At 41.8% G+C, this 27,730-nt stretch overlaps 1 protein-coding gene across 2 annotated transcripts in view; it reads left to right on the forward strand.

Annotated features, from left to right (window-relative positions):
• Positions 1–27,730, forward strand: part of Abcc4 (ATP binding cassette subfamily C member 4) — a 188,251-nt gene that overhangs the window by 22,233 nt on the left and 138,288 nt on the right. For both annotated transcript variants that reach the window (XM_015484155.2, XM_048800747.1), the window contains 5 exons: positions 17,924–18,013; positions 19,082–19,245; positions 20,553–20,678; positions 21,891–22,140; positions 24,836–24,937. In XM_015484155.2, coding sequence (XP_015339641.1) covers positions 17,924–18,013; positions 19,082–19,245; positions 20,553–20,678; positions 21,891–22,140; positions 24,836–24,937 — 732 coding nt within the window. The remainder of the gene's footprint in view (positions 1–17,923; positions 18,014–19,081; positions 19,246–20,552; positions 20,679–21,890; positions 22,141–24,835; positions 24,938–27,730) is intronic.

Consider the following 27,730-nt stretch of genomic DNA (forward strand, 5'->3'; position numbering starts at 1 on the left):
TCCTTGTAGTGTGCTGTCTTTAAGTCCTTTGGGTATAGACTGAGGAGAGGAACAGCTGGGTCAAACGGTGGTTCCATTCCCAATTTTCCAAGAGATCTGCATACTGCTTTTCATATTGGCTGCACCAATTTGCAGTCCCACCAGCAATGTATGAGTGTGCCTTTTTCCCCCACATCCTCTCCAACACTTATTGTTGTTTGTCCTCATAAAAGCTGCCATTCTGACTGGAGTGAAATGAAATCTTAGGGTAGTTTTGATTTGCATTTCTCTAATGCTAGAGATGCTGAACATTTTTTTTCATATACTTGTTGATTGATTGTATATCATCTTCTGCGTAGTGTCTGTTTAGGTCCTTGGCCCATTTATTGATTGGGTTATTTGTTTTTTTGGTGCTTAGCTTTTTGAGTTCTTTATATACCTTAGAGATTAGTGCTCTGACGTATGAGAGGTAAACACTGGTCAGAGCAATTGGACAGACGAAAGGAATTAAAGGGATACGAATAGGAAAAGAAGAACTCAAATTGGCCTATTTGCTGTTGATATGATCCTATACCTAGAAGACCTTAAAAGTTCCACCAGAAAACTTCTAGAACTAGTAAATGAATTTAGCAAAGTAGCAGGATATAAAAACACGCATAAATCAAATGCATTTCTGTGTATCAGTGACAAATCTTCAGAAAGGGAAACAGGAAAACTACCCTGTTTACAATAGCCTCAAAAAAAAAAAAAAAAAAAAACAAAAAAACCCCAACAACAACATCAACAAAACTTGGGGAAACAACCTAATGAAAGAGGTGAAATATCTATATTATGAAAATTACAGAACCCTAAAGAAAGAAATCAAAGAAGACCTTAGAAGATGGAAAGATCTACCTTGCTCTTGGATAGGCAGAATTAATATGATCAAAATGAGCATACTACCAAAAGCAGTATACAGAGTTAATGCAATTCTGATCAAAATCTCAATGACATTCCTCATAGAAATAGAAAAAGCAGTCATGAAATTCATCTGGGAAAATAAAGAGACCCAGAATAGCTAAAGCAATCCTTAGCAGGAAGAGTGAAGCAGGTGGCATTACTATACCAGACCTTAAACTACAGAGCAATAGTACAAAAACAGCATGGTATTGGCACCAAAATAGACATATAGACCAATGATACAGAATAGAGGACACAGAGACTAACCCACAAAATTATAATTATCTTATATCAGATAAAGGCACCAAAAACATGCACTGGAGAAAAGATGGCCTCCTCAACAAATGGTGCTGGGAAAACTGGAAATCCATATGCAACAAAATGAAATTAAACCCCTATCTCACACCATGCACAAAACTCAACTCAAAATGGATCAAGAACCTAGGAATCAAACCAGAGACACTGCATCTAATAGAAGAAAAAGTAGGCCCTAATCTCCATCATGTGGGGTTAGGCCCCAACTTCCTTAATCAGACTCTTTTGGTGCAAGAATTAAAATCAAGAATCAATAAATGGGATGACTCAAACTAAAAAGGTTCTTATCAGCAAAAGAAACAATCAATGAGGTGAATAAAGAGCCTATGCTTTATTTTCACTTTAACTTGACTTTTATTTTAACTTTAATTTGACTTTTTGTATGACTTTTTTTTTGGTCTTTATTCTGTTAAGATTTTTGTCGGTTTAGAATTGCTGGTTGATGGCTGTTTCCTTTCACTTCAAGTAGTTGGTTTTGTTTTTTAAATTTTTAAATTAAAAATCGAAAAAATTTAAAAATTGTGGTAAAAATACATATAGCTTTATAATTTATCATTTAAAATAGTGTTTTATTATATTTATCGGCATTAACTACATCCATCTCCAAAACTCTTTCCTTTTGGAAAACTGAATTTCTGGACCCATTAATCGCTAACTCCCTGCTCCCCCAGCCCCTGGCAACTACTGCTTCTGTCTCCATGAATTTGACTTTTCTTGGTACCTCATTTAAGTGGAATCAGCTTTTGTCCTTTTATAACTGGCTTACCTAACTTAACATAATGTCCTCAAGGTTAATTTTTTTAATAGGTTCAGGTCATACCTTGACCCTGTATCCTGCTCCTCATCTGTAGAGGTGGCCTCAGCTAACTGCAGAGGGAAAGGAGGGATTTCAGGTTCTGTGCCTGCCTGCTCCCTGCTCTGAGCCAGCACCTCTGCAGGTCCTGGCTGTTTTGAAGTTCTCCTGCTTCCTATCCCCGGGGAACCCATTAGCTGCATGAACAGGGTCATTTTCCGGCTGGCTGTCTCTGCCAGGTAACAGCTGTTGGCCCACAGCTGCTCTTTGATACGCTTATCTTTCTACACAAATGAGCAGGGAAATGTGGGGCTGAGAAAGGGGTGCCCTGGCAGAGCCTGCCCTGGGTGCTATGCAGCTTCCTCCTTTGTATCTACTGGTGAAAGAAGTTAAAGACATGGCTGCTTTTGATAAAGTTTGTAGCATGTCCTTGCTTCTGTTTTTCATTTCTGCTGCATAGACCTCCTTACCTTTTTAACACTTCAAAGGTGATGTTGGTAAATAAACAAGGGACAGAGCTAATTTTGTGGTATTACAGGTGTGCACTGATGCCTTAGGAGGGCCTAATAGCCAACTGCTCAAGGTCAGGGCTTTGATAAATATACATTAGGAAAAAAGGAAGATTACATTTTCTCATTTCAACTAATTTTTAGTAAAATTACTTACCATGGTGAATCTGCGTTGGGAGTATTATTTTCTATGACTACTCTTGGTCTAAAAGATAGTTGTTGTACAAGAGTTGGCTGGGTGTGATGGCCACGTGTGTCATCCCAGCGGCTCTGGAGTCTAAGGCAGGGGGATTGCAATTTTGAGTCCAGTCTTAGCAACTTGGTGAGACTGTGTTTTAAAATAAATAACAAAAAGGACCGAGGGTGTAGCTTTGTGGTAAAGTGCCCCTGAGGTCAATGTCCAATACCACCCCCCAAAAGGTCTTGTAGAAGGCCTGGGATGGGACTCCTTCGGAACAGGCCACCATCAGAATGTGCCACCTGTTTTCTCCATGGATGTTAGATGAGCTTATGAATTAAAGTGCAGTTTCTGTGACAGTATATGTTGACCACCATTTACTCCACAAAATACCTATTTTAGTTCTGTAACAAGGATTTCTCAAAGATTCCCAGTATGGTGACATTCTGGTCCCCTTTGGGGAGTAGTGATTTCATCTAGCACCTTTACCAGCAAACTGTTGGGGACCCTGTGTAGAAGCTGTCAGTGGGGGCCTGCCATGCTCTGCTTTCCCCCAATCCTGCCGGGGTTGCAGAGCCCCTGGGACCCGAGGGCATTGGAGAGGCCTGGGTCAAGGCCTCAGGCAGCCTTGAAGGAGTCCTTTCTCTGGCCTCAGGGGGGATGAGGTGAGGGGAGGTGGAGCAGCTCCTCCTGCTGAATTCATCTCTCCTGTGTTTTTAGAAGTGGCCAGTGCCTGATTCTCAGCTCTACCTCAGAACAGGTATCACAGGGCCCTCCATAGGTGGAGTGGCTCTTGGGTCTGCGTTGTGGCCCTCGAGTGTGGAGGCTTATTTATCCAAGGCCAGGTCTGGCTGGTCAGCCCTGTGAGTGGATTTCTGACCTCTTAACTCCAGTAGGTCATAGTGATGTCATGCAAAAAGCTAGCCGCAGGGTGAAACTGGGGGTGCCCCTAGGAGGTAAATGTCACATCCTTCAAAGCTTGCAGGGGACTTCTCTACAGGTTTGCCTGCTTGTGTGCCAGCCACGAAAACCGGCAAAACCAAAACAAACCCCAGCGGCCAGCAGGGCTGTCAGATTATAGGGCACATCAGGTTGTTGATTTGGTGCAGGCTTTGTTTTTCATTTCCTTGACTCATTTTTATCTTCTACAGAACCACAGCAAAGTTTGTGGATGGAGGATATTGGGCAGTTCCTGGGTCTGCTCCTCAAAGCAATGAATGTCTTTAGATTGTGCAATCAGGAACAGGTGTGGCGGCATGACCAGGCAGCTCTGGCCGACCATATTGGAAAAATACAGGCAATTTTCTGCTTCGAGTGAGCTGAACATACTCTTTTTAGATGCCTGTTGCAGTGATGCCCAGTTTACCTGGAAACTGCATTATCTGACAAATTCAGCTGGGGTAGGGCCACCAATCAGGAATTGAGCCCAAATACAAGAAATTCTTGGGTGCTAACCTATTCTACTTATTCTGACTTGACTTAAAATACTCTTGAGCCCTCCAAAAACAGTAGTAAGAAATGGGAAAGAGTTTGACAAGAATTTGAAGGAACAGCACATTGTAAGGGACAAGTTGTGTAAAATGACAAACTATGCAAATCCAAAGAGCATGGCCAGTGGAGTGCTTTGGGAGGAGCACCCACAGGGCTGGGGGAGTGAGTTGGTAGTGAGGATTCTATACCGCGTAGATGAGCAGAGTGGAGCCTCTTTTAAGAGGACATTTAGAGAAGCATTTTTAGAGGTTTTCTATTAAGACAAAGATTGAATTTCTAGAGGGAGAATATATTCCATCAGCTTGGGACCCCTCCCCCATTCCTTGGATGGTCATGTTTATGTGTGCACACTTGGGTTTTCTGTTTCATATTTACTGATTAAAATAATTAAGAAAGAGGAATCAGGTTTCCCCCCACCCCTAAATGAATGAGATACTACTTTTTTTGTGTGTGGGGGGGCAATACTGGGGATTGAACTCAGGGGCACTCAACCACTGAGCCACATCCCCTGTCCTATTTTATATTTTATTTAGATACAGGGTCTCACTGAGTTGCTTAGCATCTCACTTTTTGCTGAGGCTGGCTTTGAACTCAGGATCCTCCTGCCTCAGCCTCCCAAGCCACTGTGATTACAGGCATGTGCCACTGTGCCCTGCTTGATTTATGTTTTTTTTTTTTTAATATTTATTTTTTAGTTGGAGTTGGACTCAACACCTTTATTTCACTTGTTTATTTTTGTATGTGGTGTTGAGGATCGAACCCAGGGTCTCACATGTGCGAGATGAGCGCTCTACCGCTGAGCCACAACCCCAGCCCTGATTTATGTTTTTAAAGTTGATAAATCAATGTTTGATTTAGAAGACAGAGATCTCTGATAGCCCCCAGGGTATCATCTGGCCTGCTCTCAGCAGGAGTCCTTGATGGCCATCTCTTCTTTGATAGCAAGTTCATGGTATTATTCTTCATGGCCACGTGGATTCTAGTATGACTGATAATTAAACATTTAGACTGTTTTCTAGTGTTTTCTGTATTATAAACTGTAGCGTAGTGAATGGGATTAAAGCTAAAGCTCTGAACACATCTCTGATTTCTCACGTTGCACACAATTTAAGGCTTTTGACAGACCTGTTTGCTCCCAAAGAGTTGTTAACTATATATATTCTCCCCTGTGGTATGAGATGACCCCATGTCCTTGCTCAGATTGGATGTTACATTTTGAAAAAAAATCTTTGTGATTTCATCAGTTTCATAAGTTTTTTTTAAAAATACTGCTTAGTTGCTTTGTTTATATAGCATTGAGTAATAATTTGAGTATTTGCATATATTCATTAGCTATTTGCATTTTTGTCAAGTTCTTGCAGTATTTTTTCCTCTTTCCTTCCTCCCTTTCTTTACAGTCTGGGAATTGAGCCCAGGGCCTTGTGAGTGCTGGGCAGGCGCTCTACCACTGAACTACACCCTACCCTTGTCAACTTTTAAAAAATTATTATTAGATTAATAATTTTTATTTCTATTTAGGTGCTCATGACTTATTAAAAGTTACGCACTAACCCTCCTTCTGGCTTTTATAATGCAGGTGTTGATTCCAGTTTGTTTTGTCTGCCTTTTATTGTTCTCATGACAAAACTGTTTTACTCTCAGAAGAAAAACAAATTTAACCAAATCATGCCTTTTATGCAATTTAAGAAGTGTTGAACCACGATATTATCTGAATGACCATGCATTGATTTGCATTTATTTTCTTTATGTTGTTTGAACGTGAATTGTCTTGAACTATACCGAATACATTTTATTTGCACCAAATTTGAAATTTCTATATTAATGGGAAACTATGGTAACTTTACTCATTAAAAGAAAGAACATTTTAGTCTTAAAGGGAGAGTGTACCTCTTCATCGGGAGAGAAGGAAGAGGGGGAATAAGGGAATAGAAGCTGAAAATAGTTAACAAAATTAAATCCTGGGCTCTTTTACTGCTAAAAGAAAAGAAAAGAAAAGGAAAAAAAAAAAAAAAAGGAAAGAAGGCAAAATTGAGTGTCCTTCCTTTGTTGGGCAGGACTTTCAGAGTGTTTTCTTGTTTGTGAATTAGAAATAATTCTTACTCTGTGAGGTTGTTTTCCTGTCTCATGTGTCTCAGGGGCTCATGAGAAGATGGCTTTTCTCTTTGTCTGTTTATTTCTCTGGTCCTGGTCCTGGTCTTAGGTAGCACCTTAGACCATCAATTTTATGTGTTCATCTTCAATGTAAAATATTTAAAGCCAGAAGTCTCCTCTGAATGACTTGTTTTAATTGTGTCCCACAAATTATAATAAAGTATATTTTCATTATCATTTCTTTAAAAATTTCTTACTTCACTGCTTTAACAAAAATTTTGGCTTCCCTTGAGATGTCTTCTTTGACACATGGTTATTTAGAAAAATGTTAATTTCCAAATATTTGGGCTTTTAAAGATCTTACTGTTTTTTAAAATTTTATCATCAGAGAACATTCAACATTTCATTTTTATGTTTAGAAATTTATTGAGATATGTTTTATGCACACAGGGGAATTTCCCATGTGTACTTGAAAAAACTGTTGAGCAGTTGTTGGGTGTGGGGTCCATAAATGTCATGTTAAGATGGTTACAGTGGGGGCTGGGGATGTGGCTCAAGCAGTAGCGCGCTCGCCTGGCATGCGTGCGGCCCGCGTTCAATCCTCAGCACCACATACAAACAAAGATGTTGTGTCTCCCGAAAACTAAAATAAATATTAAAAATTAAAAAAAAAATTAAAAAAAAAAAGATGGTTACAGTGTTGTTCAAGTCTTGTATCTTTTAAAAAAAATTTTTTTTTTTTAAGTTATAGATGGACACACTATCTTTATTTTTATTTATTTATTTTTTATGTGGTGCTAAGGATTGAACCCAGGGCCTCACGCATTCGGGGCAAGTGCTCTACCACTGAGCTACAACCCCAGGCAAGTCTTCTGTGTCTTAATAATTTTTTTTTCCATTTTCTCAATTACTGAGAGATAGATGTGGGAATCTCTAGCTATTATTATAGAGTTGTACCATTTCCCCCTTTTGCTATGCTTCGTTTGTTTGTTTCGTATGTTGAAACTCTTGTAGTGGTCCTGGCACACGTAGGAGGGGTTAGCTGCCTCCTTTGTGTTGATGAAGTGTCCTCTTAGTCTGGTAATATTGCTTGGCCTGCAGTTAACACCATCTATCAATGTAGCCCACCAGGTTTCTTTTCCCATCCCTGTACTGTTAACCCACTATAACAGTTAAACAGTCTCTTGTCTATAGTACATAGTGGATTTTCCTTTTTTGTTTATCCAGTCTGACAGTATCTATCATTTTAATGTAATGATTGGCGTATTTATATGCAGTGTGACTGTCATCTGGTTAGTTTTAAACCTTTGTCTGTCCTTGCTATTTATTTATTTTTTAATATGTTTTCTTGGTCCCCCCGCCCCCATTCTTGTCTTTTAGGTTAACCAAATAACTTTTAGCATTCCATTTTGATTTTTTTATTGGTTTTTTTTAGCAATATTTCTCTTTGTACTTTTAATGTCACCTTAAGGATTAAAATACCATTTTTAACTTATTGCAGCCTTGGTATTTATATTACTTTAAATGTGAGAAGCATAGAGTGGTAAAATCATCACTTTTTTTTTTTTTTTTTTGAGTAGTTTTGAGACAGGGTCTTGCTCTTTGCAGAAACTGGCCTAGTATTCCTGAGCTCAAGAGATCTTCCTGCCTCAGCCTCTGGAGTAGCTGCGACTATAGGTACTTGTCACTGCACCCAACTACCTTGCCCTGTCCTTTGTGTTCTTGTTGCTATGTGTTTTAAGTCTACATTCACAATGCAGTGTTACCATTTTTGCTTTAAACAGCCTGTTGTGTTTCAAAAACAATTAAAAGGGGACTGGTTGGTGGCTCAGCGGTAAAGCGCTTACCTCCCATCTGTGAGACCCTGGCTCAATCCTCAGCACCACATAAAAATAGACAAAATAAAGGTATTGCGTTCATCTACAATTAAGGAAAAAAAACAATTAAAAGGAAAAAATGCGCTCTTTTATATTTAACCATGTATTGTCCTTTGGATTTCTCTTTGTGCCCTTCTGGGTTTCCATCTTGTATCTTTTCCCTTCTGTTTGAACAATGCTGTTGTGTTGTTTCCATAGCTCAGTTGGGTTGGTACTGAATTCTCTTAGCCTTTTTAGATCTAAAAATGTCTTAATTTCACCTTCATATTTGGAAGGATGTTGTTGTTGGGTGTAGAATTCTAGGCTGGATTCTTGTCTCCGGGGCTAGGGACTGTCTTGTCTCCATTGTTTCTGGTGAGTCAGCTGTCACTTGTTCCCTGGGTGCAGCCATCATTTTTCTCAGGTGGCTTTCAACGTTGTCTGTTACTTTCTGGTTTCAGTGGTTTGGCCATGAGGTACCTGGGCACAGGTCTTTCTGGTGGTTTTATTTGGAGGTGGGTAGGTGGTGGTGCTGGGCATGGAACTCAACCACCGAGCCCTATTTTGGATGGAACTCAGGGGCACTCAACATCCCCAGCCCTGTTTTATATTTTATTTAGAGACAGGGTCTCGCTGAGTTGCTCAGTACCTCAACTTTGCTGTTGCTGGTTTTGAACTTGCAATCCTCCTGCCTCAGCCTTCTAAACAACTGAGATTATAGGTATGCACCACCCTTCCCCATGCACCTTCAGTCTTCCTGTTTTTATCCTTCTAGGCATTTGATAGGATTAAGTATGCGCTTTAACAAAACTAGGAGGTGGTGGGGGCAGGGGGTACGTTTGCAGCGTGAGGGATCCAACCCAGGGCCTTGCATGTGCCAGGCCAGTGCCTTCCACTGAACCACACACACCCTTAGCCCTCCAGCCATGTTTTTGGCAGACAGTTTTTCTTTCCCATTTTATCCTCTCCTCCTAGGATTCCAATTACACGCGTATCTCAGTGCTCATATTCTCCCACAGAACTCACACACACTTTGTTCTTTCCTTCACCCATTTATCTGAGTTTTCTTCAGATTGTAAATTACAGAAATAAGAGTTGGTGACTCAAGGAAAAGATCAATGAAACTTTATCTTCTATTAATGTTAACTAATCAACTTTTTCACTTCAGATATTTTACTTTTCAGTTCTAGAATTTCCATTTGGTTTCTTTTTGATCGTGTCCATCTCTTTCCTGAAATCACCTGTTCACTTGTTATAACCGTATTTTCTTTAACGCTTTCTATAACGTATTTTCTTGAAAGCTTTTGTAATGGTGGTTTTCATCATTCCCATCTACTAGTTCCCCACCTGGGTCCACCTCAGTGTCTGTTTCTGTTGACTTTCCCCCCTCTGTTGTCCGGTCACGTCTTTCTGTTTCTTTGCATGTGTGATAGTTGTTTCTCTGTTGGAGCGTCCTGAGTCTTACATTATAGGGAATGTGGATCGCAGGGCATTGGGTTTGTTTTTGGCACGTTGATCCCGTGAGCCTCGCTTCTGTCCGTGTGTCTCATGTGTTAACATTTGAATTCGGTCCAAGGAGGACTCTGACTCTCGAGTGAGATCTTTTTTTCTAATGCGTGGCCTCCCTGGCATCCCGAGAACACCCTCATGGGGAGCTTTTCTTTCTAGTTGGGCAGAACCTGGCACCTCCTACCACTGCATGACCTCCAGCTCCCTTTGGTCCTGGGCTGCTTGGGCCTTGATCTGTCCATGGACAGTCAAGCTCTTGGCAAATTATCTTTGGTAAATCCTACAGAGACTCCTGGGGCCTCTCCCCCCCCCCCCTGCAGCTCTGGCCCACAAATCCCAGAAGCTTATGCAACTTGGAACAACCATCTCTTTTTCCTTGACTTGGGGAAACTACAGTTCTGTGCGGGCAGAAAACGCCCCAGGCAGAAAGCCAGCCTGTTTGGGGCCACCTCCCATATTTCCTTCTGTCAGTGCTCAGGCCCCGGGTGCCTGTGGTTCAGTACCTAAGGACAGACGGCTGCTTCCTCTGTTGTGTCCAAGTGTGTGATTTTGCAGTGGAAGGCGAAACCAGACCCGTTGACCAGACCCGTTGCTCCTTGGTGGCCGGAAGCCCAGGCGTGGTGTTCTGCGTCTTCTTGAACGTTTTTTCTTATCCCAGCAGGAGTGTGACAGACTTTATTTTGACAGAGTCTCGGTTTCTGGGTTGACTGCAGGACCATCATTACCTTCCTTAACTTCTGTTGCCGCCTGAGTGCTGGAGCCGGTAGAGCCTGGCCTTCAGTCCACCTCCATCCCAGATGTGCCTGGTGGCAAGCAGCCCCCGCCACCCAGAGGAGCTGTGTCTTTGGCACAGATTGTCACCAGTCAGTGCCCTCTTACCCCTAGTAAGCAGCAGTGATAGTGTGTGAACAGCAGTTCAAGTTGGACAGTTGCCTTTGAAGTTTTTTAAAAATGATCAGTTTAAGATCAAATTTGGTGGCCGTTTGGTCCTATTTTCACTATTACAATTAGCTCTCAAGTATCTACTCCTTTAAAACCTGCGGTATATTTTCTGCATGCAGCTGACGTGTGTTTGTGTGTGACATTGGTCTCAAAAATATTTTCAGATAGATTTCAGTAATTAAGACACAGTGAGTTTTTCCTGGAATGCCTGTGTATGTATACGCACACGCACACACGGACACATACATGCACACACACAGCACACTCGCAAGTATATTTTGTAGGTGATTCGCTTTGTTTGCTTGAAGTGTTTTAAGTGCACCTGGCCCCTCCCTTCCATCCACACAGTGCCGTCCTCTTGCCTGGGCTACTGTGGCAGCCCCCCATGCGCCCCCTCTCCAGGCATCTCCTGGTCAGTCACTTCTACAGTTTCCTCTGCCTGAGTTTCTCACTGTCACATAAAAACCACACCCTCACCCTTCCCCATTCTCCCAGACTCTGGCTTCCTTTCTCTGTACAGTTTCTTCTCCTTGGCACCCAGGGCTTTTCCTGCTCACAGTGCCCCTCAGTGGGCACCTTCTTCCCAGTTTACTGGGCCAGCGTGCTGACCGTCACCTCCCTCTGAATCACAGGTGTTTGTGTGCATGTCTGGTGCTGTCTCTGGAGATGGGAAGACGTGGCTCATCAGTTGTCCTGTCAGTGGGTACCCCTGGTGTCCTCCTCCTACTCCTCCTAGAAGATGCTCAGTAATGACTGATCATTTCTCTTGTTGGGATTTTGTGATCCAGTCAGGGTGAGGATCTAGAATTTCCATTCACAGAATGAGGGAAGCAAGACTCCGGGTGTTTGAATGACACCACACTGAGAGTTACTGATAGATAGTTAACTGACAGATTTTTGTTTTTGTTTTTTACTTTTGAAAATTAATTAATTTATTTTTTATTAGTTCTAATTAGTTATACATGACAGCAGAATGCCTTTTGACACAAATGGAGCACAACTTCTCGTTCCTCTGGCTGTACATGGTGCAGTTACTCCAGTAGTGGCATCATACATGATGTAGGGTAGTGATGTCCTTCCCATCCCCACTGCCCATCCCTTCCCTCCCCTCCACACAAACCAAAGTTCCTTTATTCTTCCCTTACCACTATTCCCCCCTACCCACTGCCCATGGATCAGCATCCACTTTCAGAGAAAACATTTGGCTTTTGGTTTTTTGGGGTTGGCTTATTTCACTTAACATGATATTCTCTAGTTCCATCCATTTACCTGCAAATGCCATAATTTTATTCTTCTTTAAGACTGAGTAATATTCCATTGTGTATATATTTATCCATTTATCTGTTGAAGGGCATCTAAGTTGGTTCCATAATTTAGTTATTGTAAATTGAACTGATATAAACATCGATGTGGCTGTAAATGTATTATGCTGATTTTAAGTCCTTTGGGTATAAACTGAGGAGTGGGGTGGCTGGGTCAAATGGTGGTTCCATTCTAAGTTTTCTGAGGTATCTCCATATTGCTTTCCATAGTGTTTGCACCAATTTGCAGTCCCACCAGCAATGTGTGAGTGTACCTTTTTCCTCACATCCTCGCCAACACTTATTATTGCTTGTATTCTTGATAATTGCCATTCTGACTGGAGAAAACTGGAATCTTAGAGTATTCGATTTGCATTTTTCTAGTTGCTAGAGATTATGAACATTTTTTTCATATGTTTGACGATCAGTTGTATTTCTTCTTCTTCTGTGAAGTATCTGTTCAATTCCTTAATCCATTTATTGGTTGGGTTATTTGTTTTTTTTTTTTTTGTTGTTGTTAATTTTTTTGAGTTCTTTATATGTCCTGGAGATTAGTGCTCTATCTGATGTGCATGTGGTAAAGATTTTCTCCTATTCTGTAGGCTCTCTCTTCATGTTATTGTTTCTTTTGCTGAGAAAAAGCATTTTAGTGTGAATTCATCCCATTTATTGATTCTTGATTTTACTTCTTATGTTTTAGGAGTCTTGTTAAGGAAGTCAGATCCTAGGCCAACATGGTGAAGATTTGGGCCTATTTTTTTTTCTTTCCTGCTTTTAGGTACAGGGTCTCTGTTCTAGTGACTACATCTTTGATCCACTTTGAGTTCATTTTTATGCAAGATGAGAGATAGGTTTAATTTCATTGTGCTACATATGGATTTCCAGTTTTCCCAGCACGATTTGTTGAAGAGGCTATCTTTTCTCCAGTGAATGTTTTTGGTGCTTTTTTTCTAATATGAGATAACCATATTTATGTGGGTTTGTCTCTGTATCCTCTGTGTTGTACCGTTTATCTACAAGTCCATTTTGGTGTCAACACCATGCTGTTTTTGTAACTATTGCTCTGTAGTATAGTTTAAGGTCTGGTATAGTGATGCCTCCTGCTTCACTCTTCTTGCTAAGGATTGCTTTGGCTATCTTGGGTCTCTTATTTTTCCAAATGAATTTCATGATTTCTTTTTCTATTTCTATGAAGAATGTCATTGGGATTTTAATAGGAATTAAAAATTAAAAATCTGTATAACTGGGCTGGGGATGTGGCTCAAGCGGTAGCGCGCTCGCCTGGCATGCGTGCGGCCCGGGTTCGATCCTCAGCACCACATACCAACAAAGATGTTGTGTCTGCCGAAAACTAATAAATAAATATTAAAATTAAAAAAAAAAATCTGTATAACAGTTTTGTAGTATGGATATTTTGACAATATTAATTCTGCCTATTCAGGAGCATGGGAGATCTTTCCATCTTCTTCAGTTTTTTCTTTAGAGTTCTGTAGTTTTCATTGTACAGGTTTTTTTTTTTTTTAACCTCTTTTGTTTGAATAATTCCCAAGTGACTTATTTATTTATTTATTGAGGCTATTGTGAATGGGTGGTTTTCCTAATTTCTCTTGCAGTGGATTCATCACTTATGTATAGAAATGCATTTGATTTAATGGTAGTGATTTTATATCCTGCTACTTTGCTGAATTCATTTATGAGTTCTAGAAGTTTTCTGGTGGAATTTTTTGGATCCTCTAGGTATAGAATGATGTCATCAGCAAATAGTGATAGTTTGAGTTTTTCTTTTCCTATGTGTATCGCTTTAATTTCTTTCATCTGTCTGATTGCTCTAGCTAGAGTGTCAAGGACTGTGTGGAATAGAAGTGGTGAAAGAGGGCATCCCTGTCTTGTTCCAGAGGGAATGCCGTCAATTTTTCTCCATTTAGAATGATGTTGGCCTGGGGCTTAGCATAGATAGCTTTTACAATGTTGAGGTATGTTCCTACTATTCCTAGTTTTTCTAGTGTTGAGTATGAAGAGGTGCAGTATTTTGTTAAATGCTTTGTCTGTATTGAGATAATCATATGATTCTTGTCGTTAAGTCTATTGATGGTGATTTATTACGTTTATTGATTTTCGGATGTTGAGCCAACCTTGCATCTCTGGGATGAACCCCATTTCATCATGGTGTGCTATTTTTTTTTTTTTTATGTTCTTTGCCAGAATTTTATTGAGAATTTTTGTGTCTATGTTCATCAGGGATATTGGTCTAAAGTTTTCTTTCCTTTGATATCTTTGTCTGGTTTGGGTATCAGGGTGATACTAGCTTCATAGAATGCGTTTGGAAGGGTCCCCTCCTTTTCTCTTCATGGAATAATTTGAGGAGTATTGGTGTTAGTTCTTCTTGGAAGGCCTTGTAGAACTAGCATGAGAACCCATCTGGTCCTGGGGCTTTTCTTGGTTTGTAGGCTTTTGATGGCGTCGTCTGTTTCCTTGCTTGAAATTGATCTGTTTAAATTTTGTATATCCTCCTGCTTCAGTTTGAGCAGTTATTATGCCTCTAGAAATTTGGAGGGGTCTTCGATATTTTCCATTTTACTGGAATATAAATTTTTAAAATAGTTTCTATTTATCTTCTGTATTTCAAGTGTCTGTTATTTCCTTTTTCATCACGGATAATAGTAATTTGAGTTTTCTCTCTCCTTTTTGTTAGGGTGACTAAAGGTTTATCAATTTTATTTATTTTTTTCAAAGAACTAGCTTTTTGTTTTCAATTGTTTCTGTTGTTTCAATTTCATTGATTTCAGTCCTGATTTTAATTATTCCCTATCTTCTACTACTTTTGGTGTTGATTTGTTCTTCCTTTTTTTAGGGTTTTGAGATGTAATGTCAGTCCTATATTTGTTGACTTCTTATTCTTCTGATGAATGGACTCAATGCAACAAACTTTACTCTTAGCACTGCTTTCACAGTGTCCCAGGGATTTTGGTAATGTCGTATCAGAATTGTCATTTACCTCTAAGAATTTTTTTTAATCTCCTCCTTGATGTCTTCTGGTATCTGTGCATCATTCAATAGCATATTGTTTAGTCTGCAGGTGTTAGAGTAGCTTCTATTTTTTATTTTATCATTGATTTTTAATTTAATTTATTATGGTCTGATAGACATGGTCTGTTTTAGAGAAGGATCCGATCCATGTGCTGTTGAGAAAAAACTGTATTCACTTGTTGATGGATGAAATATTCTATCTATGTCTGTTAAGTCTAAATTATTGATTGTATTATTTAGTTCTATAGTTTCTTTGTTTAGTTTTTTATTTGGAAGATATATCCAGTGATGAGAAAGTTGTATTAAAGTCACACACAGTATTATTGTGTTGTGGTCTATTTGATTCTTGCAATTGCGAAGGGTTTATTTGATATATGTAGATGCTTCATTGTTTGGAGCATAGGTATTTATGATTGTTATGTCTTGTTGGTGTATGATTCCCTTAAGCAGTATAAAATGACCTTCTTTATCCCTTCAGTCTGACTTTGGTTTGAAATTCACTTGATCTAATATGAGGGCTTGTTTACGTGATCCATGTTTTTTCCCATCCTTCCAACTTCAGTCTATGGATGTCTTTTCCTATGAAATGAGTCTCTTGAAGGCAGCATATTGTTGTTGTTTTTTTAAAATCCAATCTGCCAGTCTATGTCTTTTAATTGATGAGTTTAGGCTATTAAAATTCAGGGTTATTATTGAAATATGGTTTGTATTCCCAGTCATTTTGGTTCATTTTTGGTTTTTAACTTGACTTGATTTCTCCTTTGATTGGCTTTTACTTTAGTGGAGTTTTTCCCTTTGCTGACTTTCATTGTTGTTTTCATTTCCTCCTCATTGGATATTTTGCAGAGAATGTTCTTTATTGCAGACTTTCTCATTGTTAATTCTTTTAACTTTTGTTTATCATGGAAGGTTTTGAATTTCATCATCAAATCTGAAGCTTAATTTTGCTGTGTATAAGATTCTTGGTTGGCACCCGTTTTCTTCTAGAGCTTGGTGTATGTTGTTCCAGGATCTCCTGGCTTTGAGGGTCTGGGTTGAGAAATCTGCTGAGATATGAATTGGTCTCCCCCGATATGTGATCTGAAACTTTCCTCTTGCATCTTTTAAGATTCTATCCTTATTCTGTATGCTAGGCATTTTCATTATAATGTGCCTTGTTGTGAATCTGTTGTAATTTTGTACATTTGGTGTCCTGTAAGCCTCTTATATTTGATTTTCCAATTCATTCTTCATGTTTGGGAAATTCTGAAGAAATTGTGCATTCCTTTGGTTTGTATATCTGTGCCTTCCTCTATCCTGATAATCCTTAGAGTTGGTCTTTTCATGTTATCCCATAGTTCTTGGAGGTTTTGTTTGTGGTTTCTTATCTTCATTATGTGGTCAACTTTATCTTCAAGATTATATATTTTGTCTTCATTGCCTGAGGCACTGTCTACCATGTGACCTAGTCTGTTAGTGATGCTTTCTGTTGAATTTTTTATTTCGTTTATTGTTTCCTTCATTTCAAGGATTTCTGTTTTGTTTTTTTTCTTTCCCAGAATCTCTTTATTCTTGAAGTAATCTTTTACTACCTGTATCTCTATCTTATCTCTTTGTTGGAGTGAGCAATTGTTGCTTATGTTTGCGCTCATAAGAGCATTTTTGCTTTGCAGATCATTTAAATTATGTACATTCTGAACAACTTCTGTGACATTTCATTTACTGTGCTGTCAATGAATTCTATTATTGTACATCTTGGTTTGTTGGGGGCACCTTCTTCCCTTCATGTTGTCCATGTGTCTTCCTCTAGCAGTGCAGATCCCCAGGGTATTACAGTTTCTACCCTATAATCTTATAGTGTCCCTGAAGGATACCAATACCTCACCTCTGAAGGAGAGATCAGTATTTACAGCACCCAGTGTGAACAACGTGCAGCCTTAAACCAAATAGCTCCTATTTAAACAGTTACAGTTTTGTTGCAATAAACAGAAATGATGTGTTAGATTAATCTTACGATATAAACAGTAGGTTTGCATAAGGGTCTACAGTTTCTAATGGTGGACAGTGAGAGAGCAGGGGTGGTGTGGGGTGTCGGATGTGGGGTTTGTGAGGTAGGAGGTGAGAATATAGAGTGAAGATCACAGGAAGAGTGAAAGAGGAATCGAGATGTGGGCTAGCAGGGATACCTCTGCTGGAACCAAGCCTGCGGGGACCTTGGTGATGGTCTTACAGATTCTAGCTATTATCTCTAGATGGAAGTAGGCATGTCCCTAGTGGGTGGCCTTGGCAGCTTCATATCTGTAGGTACCTTGATGTTAGGCTTCTAGGCCCAACAGGTGTCTTAAGATGGAAGTTTCCCTAACTAAAGATGGTGGTGGTGCCAGCAGGGGGAACCCAGATAGAGGCAATCGCTTTCAGAGATGTGGCTGAGAGGGCAAGCCATGTGGGAGCATTGGGCAGCCTGTTTTGAGACCCAGCCCTGTGGTGTGCAGTGCTGTGGTAGGCTGCTGCCTCTGTGCCCTGTCTGTTGTCCCAAGGTGGAGGCTAGCATGTGTGTGTGTGTATGGGGTGATTGCAGTGCCCTAGATGAAAGTGGCTCGGAGAGCCACATGTTGGTTGAGGGGACGCACAGTGCAGTGCATGCACGTTGCTTTCCTCCTCTGTGGATGCACAGTTACTCATTCCATATTTATAATCCAAGTCCTATAATTTGTTTTCTTTGGCTATCTCACTTGGCTCAGAATTATTTGGTAGGTGGTTCAGTGTGAGTGTACGTGCTTTTCTATATTGGATGCAATCACATTCATTAAAAAGCGAGGTGCGATCTTTCCCACTTCCTTCTCTTTTCATTGATGTCCTTGGATACCACAGCTGCTTGGAGCCCTTCTTAAAGCTGCTGTCAAGAGTCACCTTGGCCTTTACAATGCACAAGTCCCCAGGAAAATGTGCTGTTTTCTACATGCGATGCAGTATCACCTAGCAATACGATTCTCCCCTCTCCTCTTTTCCTCCAGGCACTTCGTCTTAGTAACATGGCCATGGGGAAGACGACCACAGGCCAGATAGTCAACCTGTTGTCCAATGATGTGAACAAGTTTGACCAGGTAAATCCAGGGGCGCCTTTTTCCATGTGTGCCTCTTTTTTAGTTTAACCTATTGTGATGCCAGGTTTTTGGTGTAGACCAGTATTCTTTTGAGGACGTAAGACAGAGGCTTTTTTTTTTAATGTACATCTCACTTCTCCTGGTATCATTTAGATGCAGGAATACATTGTTATCCTGTAGATTCAGGTTTGGATTTTTTGCACGTCCCATACATCATCTTTGAATAATATGTATGCAGACCACAGTGATTCTGCCCAGCTGGCTTGACCACCTAGCTGTCCTCCACTGTCCCTTCTTAACTCTTAGTATGTGGCAGTGGGACAGCATGCTGAATTGTCTTTCTCTTTTTCTAGAGGTAAACTCCTCGGGGGCAGGTGGGCTGAATCTTTTCCCTGTGGCCTATAGGAATCCTTTGCTACATAATGCCAAATGGGTGGTCCCTAGTTAGAATAAGCAACTTTCCTCTATTGAGCCAGTTACTTTTTACACTTACCTAATAGTTGTAACACAAAATATGGGACATTTTAGCTTCTGGTCAAATCTATCTTGCACAGGGGCCACTTCTTTTTCAGTTATTCATCAAAAATAAACTAAGTTTCCTCCTTCCCTGCTTAATGTCAGGGGTGAAGATTTTAGTTTGTTCCTGAAGAAGCTTGAAACCTGTCCAGGAGTTATGTATGTATTTATATAGCTAAGCAGTGACTGGAGAAGGTAGCAGGTACCATGGTATAGCACCCCCTAAAGTACTAGGGAGCCTCAGGGGAGATGGGACCTAATTATGCCACACAGAGAGTTCTGGGATGTTCTGAGATCCTCTGTGAGTTAGACTAGTTCAGAGTCTTCCTTCTGCTTCCAGTCAAGTGCTCTTGAAAGGGCCTGAAGGCCCTCTGTGGCCCCACATGGCTTCATCTGCAAGAGACACTTGAATTTCCACCTCTCAGGTTTGAAGTCCGCTCTGGTCATTTTTGGAGCAGAGCATTTCTGTGCCGTGTTCGTACTGGTTTTTTTTTTTTTTTTTGTAATCTTTTTTTATCTAGTCCTAAGAACATGTTGTCTTTTCCTTTGAAGGTGACAATCTTTTTACACTTTCTGTGGGCGGGGCCGCTGCAGGCCATTGCTGTGACTGCCCTTCTCTGGATGGAAATAGGAATATCATGTCTTGCGGGAATGGTGGTTCTGGTTATCCTCCTGCCTCTGCAAAGCTGCATTGGGAAGCTGTTTTCCTCCCTGCGGTAAGAGAAGTACTAATTTGGAAACAGTGTCACTGTGTGGTAACAGGCACCACCTGCCTGATGCTTCTGTTCAGACACAAAATAAATGCCTCTGATTAAAAATAAATGCCTCTCTTCTTTGCATGTGTCACAAACTCTTCAGGCTTAGCTGAAGGCCAGTGTTAAAGGGGGAAGGTAAAGGCCCTCACTGCTACCAGCTGCCTTTTCACGCATTGTGGTCTCACCAAGTAGGTGAGCAGAAGTTGGATATGTAGAAGTTATTTAAATGTATCTTAAAGAATAATAAATTAAAATATTTCATAGGCCCACTTCTAATTGCATATATTTTTATCACCTGTGTTTTGGCACTATTTTTTTGTATGCATTATTTTTTATTTTTGGGGGTACTGGGATTGATCTCAGGGGTACTCAACCACTGAGCCACATCCCCAGCCCTATTTTATATTTTATTTAGAGACAGGGTCTCACTGAGTTGCTTAGTGTCTCTGTTTTGCCAAGGCTGGCTTTGAACTCACGATCCTCCTGCCTCCTGAGAAACTGGGATTACAGGCGCGTGCCATGGCTTGTGGGCTATTTTTAATTTGATGTTTCCATTAAATTAGAAACTCCCCAAGGGCAGGGTCAGTCTTAATGACATAAAGTCTCACAGTCCTAGCAGCATGTATGTTAGAAAAATGGCTGTCAGCAAAGAGCTTGATGATGGTAGAAGTGACTTAGACTTGAAGCAGGTGCCAGAGAGTTGGAAGTGGGTCATTGCGAGGGTGGCAGGTGGTGGAGATGCCCTGCTGTTTGATGTACCTGATCATTTTCTTCTGTGCCTTTGCTTGTGGTGTTTGCTCTACCTGAGAATTTCCTCTCCCCTCTTTGCTTTTCCTTGGAGGCCCTGTTCCAGGGTCCCGGTGTGTTGGAGCCTTGTTGCTTTCTCCTTTCCCCATGGAACAACCAACAGCCCTCTCACCCCTGCCCTGCAGCGCTTTATTCCTGCTTCATTCCACCCCTGCCAACCATGCCACTGTCAGAGCCGGAGGCCTTGCTGCCTTCCCGACCTGGGTGCCCCTCGAGGGGATGGATTGATTCTATCTGGCCACTTTCCCCTCTTCCTTAGGGGGTGTTGCAAATGCTCCAAACACTCATGGAGCTGGGTGCGTTGTCAGCTTCCTCACTGTGCCTTGGTCCACTTGTCCTGTGAGAAGGACCTGCCTGTGTCATCAGCAGATCTGGAGGGAAGCTTTTGGTCCCTGGTCTGGGCCCATGCCCCCTGCTGATAAGGAAAGGCGTGGCTCATCCCTCTTGTCTGTCCCCCTTAGGAGTAAAACTGCAGCTTACACGGATGCCAGGATCAGGACCATGAATGAAGTTATAACTGGAATAAGAATAATAAAGATGTATGCTTGGGAGAAGTCATTTGCAGACCTCATTACCAACTTGAGAAAGTAAGTTTTTGTGTTCATCGTACCATATTTTTGTGCTTTTCTATTTTCTGTTTTTACTGAAGGAGTTTAGAAGTCATTCTGTGCTTACACATGAGGGTGAACTTAAGTATGACCCGCACCAGCCCTGCACGTGGTAGAGGGTCAAGCAGAATGGCACCAGACGCCATGCTCACCTGGGCCTCCAGTCTCTGTTCTCCTACAGCAAAAGTCATGAGGCTTCTTTGTGATACAAAACTGAAATTCTACATGTTTCTGAACATTCCAAACCCCCATGAGCAAGGATTTCCAGATGCAAGAGTTTGAGACTGTTTTATGCTAATGTAATCAGAGGGCAGATGATAGAGATTGGTTATGTCTGTATTATGCCAAACTATATAAATGGGTGTTATTCATTACAAACAGCTATAGAAATACTGGTGTTTTTCTTTTTTCTTTTTTGGTTCCAGGGGCATGTAACCATGGAGCCACATTCCCAGCATAATCCTTTTTCTTTCTTTTTTAAAATTTAGAGACAGAGTCTCACTGAGTTGCTTAGGGCCTCACTAAATAGCTGAGGCTGGCTTTGAACTCCCAATCCTCCTGCCTCAGCCTTCCCAGCTGCGGGGTGTTCTTTATGTGTTCGTACGAGGGACTTACAAGTTTCTGGTAGCCCCTGGCCACCTCTCACTTTTGCACTCTTGTAGGTACTCCCGGTGTTCAGATGTGCTCTTTGCTTCATTCTTCTGGCTTCTTCCAAACTTGCAGCCCTCTCTGCCTTTACCATAGCTTCTCCTGCCTCTCCTGTGTCTCTGTGAGGTTTCCTGCTAGCTACTCTCTCCAGTGTTTTGGGGTCTCACAGCTTTGGGGTTGTTTATTCTCTTTTTCCATGAGTTCATGAGTTCCTACGGGGGACAGGCTGTGTCTTGCTTATCTTACTGACATCAGTGGGATGCCTGGCCCAGGACTTATAGCTATGAATACTTATTGAATGAATTTGATAGGATGATTCTTCAAATGTGGTCTGATTGACTCACGGTGACTTCAGCATCATTCAGATGGAAAAGCAGAGTGGTCACCTAGTGCTCTGTGTGGTCTTTGGAGGAAGCTGCCCCAGGGCCTGTGCTTGCAAATGTTTCCATAATGTAACAAAGGGGCCACATTCACAGGGCACTCTGTTTCATGACTTCTGATGATGCTTCTTGAAAAACAAATGCATTCGACTATCTTTTCCAGGAAGGAAATTTCCAAGGTCCTGAGAAGCTCCTACCTCAGAGGGATGAATTTGGCATCATTTTTCGTTGCAAATAAAATCATCCTGTTTGTGACCTTCACCACCTACGTGCTGCTCGGCAACGTGATCACAGCCAGTCGTGTATTTGTGGCAATGACACTGTATGGGGCTGTGCGGTTGACGGTCACCCTGTTCTTCCCCTCAGCCATCGAGAGAGTGTCTGAAGCAGTCGTCAGCATTCGAAGAATCAAGGTGTGGTGGCAGACAATGTTAAAGTCGTAGGTGGCTGTTAGATACAATGGTGCCTTCTTTTTACTGTCACTGTTCTGGTTAGGGAAGTTTAACTCTTTCAGCACCAGCACACACAGTCAGTCCAAAATGTGGTATGTTTCTTAGGTAGAGTGTAGTGAACATGGCACAAGAATTGTTGCTCACTTAGGGGCAGCAGCACGGGGCCCTGGATGTAGGAATGAGGACTGCAGGAGCGAGGAGCATGTCCAGAAGCAGGAGAAGCAAACACATTTCCTCCCGGGGCCAGCTGGAGTATCTAGGCAGGGCTGCGTGCAGTGCTGAGTGGAAGCTACTTTGGGCTGGAAGGAAAATCCCTGCAGCTTGGACAGGAAGGATGGCCTGCACTTCACAAGGTCATCCCTGCTGAAAAGGACGGGTTCTTTTCTCCACAGATGGTTTGCTTGTTGATTTCTGGGTGTACCTTTTGGATCCTGCCCTTTTCCTCCCTGTCCTCTCTTCACTTTTTCTTAATTTCAAGGAGCCTGTCTCTAGAAGGCTTCTTCCTGTACAAGCTATTGATTTCTACAATGCTGCTGTTGCTTTTCCTAAAGAGCGGTCCCTAAATCGCTAGCGGCAAATGATTTGCGAAGTCAAGATAAGGGCCTGTCTCCTCATGGGTCTCAAGTATTTGTGTGTCGATGAGCCTGTCTAAGATGAGGATTAATGGGCTGTGTGAGAGGGCCTGGGAAGGACTTCAGGATCGAAGCTTTAAAATACTTGTTTTGCTCCTGGGTCTCAGTAGTGCTGGATGTCCAATAACAGACCTCCAGTGAACTCACATGACCCTGTGTGGGATTTTTTTTGGGGGGTTGGGGGATTGGGGATTTTCATAAAAGACAAGATTTTTTTTTAAGTGATAAAATTTAAAAGTTTATTTTATAAAATGTAATTACTGGGCTGGGACTATGACTCAGTGGTATAGCACTTACCTAGCACGTGTGAATAAAGGTCCATCAACATCTAAATTTTTTTTTTAGATGTAATTACTCATAGAGTCCTAAGCTTCTCATTTTTTTTCTGTCATGATCAAGGAACACTTTTAAGGGATGATCCATGCAGCTCAATATATATATATATATTTTTTTCTTCTTGTGATGGTGCACACCTATTGTCCCAGAGACTCAGGAGGCTGAGGTAGGAGGATCCAAGTTAGAGGCCAGCCTGGACATCTTAGTGGGATCCTTGAAAAAGAAAAAGAAAAAGAAAAATTTATATAGCTTTTGCATCCTGAAAGAAAACGCTGAAGAATTCACTTCAGCCATAGTGCACTTCTAAGTATACATACCCTGTAACTTCTCCCGATGCTGCTTCTCAGGTGTTGAGCTGTTGTCCTCTTGCTGTTGCTCCTTCTGGCCTTGCTGCCCAGTGTGTCTCATCCTGACAACAGTCCAGGAGATAAGCATTCAGTGTTCCTGCTGTGCAGAGAAGGAAATAGCTTCCTAATGGCAGCAGAAGCATCCTGTCACATGTGTGCACCTGGCTTCCCAGGAGACTGGGAAGAGTGGTCCTTTTTCTTGACAGCCACATACCAGCTAAAGATGCAGGGTCTTGTTACCTTAGAAGATGGAGAACAGATTTTCAGGACAGCCAGCATTTTCTGCCATATGTGCAAAATTTGGGGAGGGGGAGGAGGTGCTAGGGGACATCCAGGTTGTTTATTTAATTTCTGTGCCACTGTGGCTTCTCTAATTGGATTTTGTCTGGCATGTGAGAAGCAAGAGGGTGTTTGCCTATTATTATTATGTTAGGTTTTAATAATAAGTAGGAATTTATTCAGTTAAATTGCATCAAATAGCTGCTAACTAGTATAGAAAATAGCAGGTAGTGGAAGAGAGGACATTTACCAAGGTGAAGACACAGTGATTATGAAGACATGCTTATAAAATATATTTTAGGAGGTGAGAACCTAACTGAATAAGAACATTTTTTTAAAAATGATGAATTAGTAGTGATATGTTGTGATATATTGATTTGATATGTATGAGGGAGGAGAAAAGCAGAGTGAATTTGAGTCTAGCCAGAAGGTAGTCGGATAGAGCCTGGGCCTGCCTTCCATCTCTGCCACTGGTCATGTGTCCCTGCCTGTGCTTCTGGCCTTACTTGACTCCTGAAGGCTTAGGAATGGCCTTCAGTTTTGCACTCCTGGCCTCCAGCATGATGTTTGGCACATTTGAAGATTTAGTAAATATCAAAACATTTTCTGCTACTGAAACTCCCCACCCCATGTTTACTGTTAGTAACGTAGAAGTTAAAAAAAAATGTTCAGGTTCTACCTGTGTTCAACTTTGGAGCAGGATTTTTGCTTTAGAAAGGAACCCATGTACTTGTTGAGAATGTTAAACGGACAGTTCATTCATGGCTGTTCATTTGTAAATTTCCTCTGTGTGTCTGTGTAAAATCTTTTAATATCTAGCATGTTCTGATGTGAATCAACACTTTTTATTTATTGCGGTGCTGGGGAAGGAACACACTAGGCAAGCAGCTCTCCCACTGAGCAATGTTCCCAGCCCTAGAATCGACACTTAAAATACAACCAATAAAACGCTGTGTAGTCTGCATAGAGTTCTATATTGCAAATTATACGGAAGCAGTGATTTTTGATTGTGATTTTTGGTTCTGCAGTTCAAACAATCTGTGTTTTTCCTTCTTTTTTTAGAACTTCCTGCTACTTGATGAGATATCACCGCAAGACCCCCAACTGCCACCAGAGGGTAAAATGATAGTGCATGTGCAGGATTTTACTGCTTTCTGGGATAAGGTAACACATTCTCTATCACAAGGTCATGACTTCCAGAAGACAACTAGTGCCTCGGATTTCATAGAAATCTTGAGATTTTATATATTGCATGATATGTATTACGTTTGTAGTTTTACATATTTGCACAAAATGGTGCTTACTAATTTACTGATAGTATGTTATATAAATTCTAAAAATCACGAGGAAGGTTTGTCGTCAGTAGGAAGTAAATACAAAATCAGCCTAAATTGTTTGACAAGTTGTTCTTTATCACAATTTCAAGAGAACTTTCATTGCTGCCTTAGTTTTGGACTCTATACCTGAGTTTAGACACTGATAAGGTTAGAATCTATAGAAGAGGGTAGTCTTAGGGTGTGGCATGGAGTGTGTTAACCACATTTCAGATTGATTTAGAGACCAGTGGGAGTCAGTTTTTACCTTAATGTGTTCAGGTCATCTTATTACATTCTGAGAAAGCCCATGAATTGGAGTTTTGCTGGCATTGAGGAGGGGTGGGACTCCCTTATTTGTGCCTCTGGAGGGTACTGGCTATTTTGGTGGCACCCCATACAGGGAGGAGGCAGCGGGCCAGCATAGTAAACCGGATTCCTGACTGCAGGGTTTTGTCTTATACTAAACAGACAGTGAAATAGGTGAGGCCACCAGGATTTTGCCACATTTGGTTTACCTAGGACATTTAGGCAGGTGGGAAGAACAACAGGAACACCTTCAAAAAGTGCTCCGACTTGTGGACTCTCCATTGTGCCCCCCTTTACCCTCCTCTCCAAGGCCCTCCACCTGGGCTACTGGTCTTCTGTGCAGGACTCCCTCTCTCAGTCTGGGTCAGTCTGGGAAACCGAAGTCACAGCACAGGAGAGGGAATTTCCTTCAGGGAATTTGGTACCTAGGAGATGAAAGCAGAAGAGGCCGTGGGTGGGTAAGGCCAGCAGGTGGGTGGAGCTGGAAGGACCAGCCTCAGACCAGGCGCTCTCCACTGCTGAACTTGAGCTGGAGGGAGTCTGGAATTGCAGTTTGTAGGAGTGCGGGACAGACTGGCAGCCAGAGGGGTTGAGCAGCACTCCTACCCAGCTCCTCTCTGCTCCCCACTTCTGTGGTGCAAATGCCAAATAATAGACTCTTCCTTTCTTCACCTGCTCTTACCTCTAAGTAATTGTTTTCTTCATGCTTTTCACCTAATTCGGATGTAATGCCGCCACCTCTACCAGTTCAACAGTCATCTGTCCCCAGCCACAGCACTGCACCTTTTGCACATGGGAACTTGTACAGGCTGCTCTGACCTGGGGTTTCTCCTCGCCTACTTGGTACATCCTAGCCTAATATGCTCTGTGGGTCAATGAGAAGCACACTAAAATCCCACAATAAAGAGGCTCTCTGGTAAATGCTACTGGATTAGGTAAAGCACCAAGGTTGCCGGTACACATCTTCTAGGACCCATTGCCAAATTGCTTTTGAATCAAACTCTGCAGTGTTGGGAAAATGGGCTCTTCTGTTCTCCCGAGAACAACCATGTTCTTAGCCTGTTTTGCAGTTGCCCTTGCAGAGCACTTCATCTGCTCTGGCCTTGTCTGGGGGATCCTGGGTCATGTGAGGTCCTGGGTCAGGGTCCTTGGATGGGGCAGGGACACAGAGATGGGGGTAGTTGGAAGCTGAGGTGGAATGAGGAGTGTGCTGGGCTTGGAGTTGAAATATCCGGACTCCATTTGCAGCCCTCTGGGGTCAGGCCCTTATTTGGGGGAAGATCTCACCAAGCTAGCTCTCATTTATAATCTGTATGACTCATCTGTAGTTTATGGTCCTGTGGGATCTTCAGATCTCCATGGGGGCTTGTTTTCTGGGCCTAGTGTGGCCCAGATTTGGAGCTCCTCAGTGTGAGGGGAGCCTAGATGACCAGGAGCCCCCTTAGCCATCAAATGCTGCTCCCTTCTGGTTACAGTAGAGCAGTACACAGCCTGACTCACTTGTATGGGGCAGAAGCCTCCCTGCCCTAATAAGAACCTGAGGGGCGTAATGGGAGATGGGTACTCCCTGTCCGAGGGGGTCCTGCCCTTCAGGGATTCGAGGTTCATTTTTTAAAAAATACCTTCATTTTATTTATTTATAATGTGGCACCAAGGATCGAATCCAGTGCTTCATATGTGTGAGGCAAGCACTCTACCACTGAGCTACAGCCTCAGCCCCTCCAGTTTCAATTTTTTTGGGTACTGGGGATTGAACTCAAGGGCACTCGACCACTGAGCCACATCCCCAGCCCTATTTTGTAATTTTATTTAGAGACAGGGTCTTACTGATTTGCTTAGCACCTCACCATTGCTGAGGCTGGCTTTGAACTTGCGATCCTCCTGCCTCAGCCTCCTGAGCCACTGGGATTACAGGCATGAGCCACTGCTAGAGTTGAAAAGGCCACATTTCCTTTGATTCACTCTTGGTTGTTCTTTTATATAATAGAACATATCCCCTCTTAAGAGGGCTCCTCACACAGGGATTGGGGCTCAAAATTTGCTAGATCTTCAGCCATGGGGTGCACATGGTCAAGAGTCTTCAGATCCACCCTGTGGGAAATGCAGATAGGGATCCTAGCTATGGGATTAAAGCCCCCGGGTGACTCTTCAGAATCAGGTCTTTTTACTCCACTTTCAATAGTTATGTCAGCTTCCTTTTGATAGTAATGATGTCTGGGATTGGACAAAAGTTCTTAAAGTTGGTGATTCTACTTTTGAGGTTCTATACTCTCAATTTAAAACCATTCTTTCCCTCTTTTATACTGTCTGACCTTTTTCTTGAAGAATAGATAAT

Source organism: Marmota marmota, unplaced genomic scaffold (assembly GCF_001458135.2).
Source record: "Marmota marmota marmota unplaced genomic scaffold, marMar, whole genome shotgun sequence".
Taxonomy (NCBI): domain Eukaryota; kingdom Metazoa; phylum Chordata; class Mammalia; order Rodentia; family Sciuridae; genus Marmota; species Marmota marmota.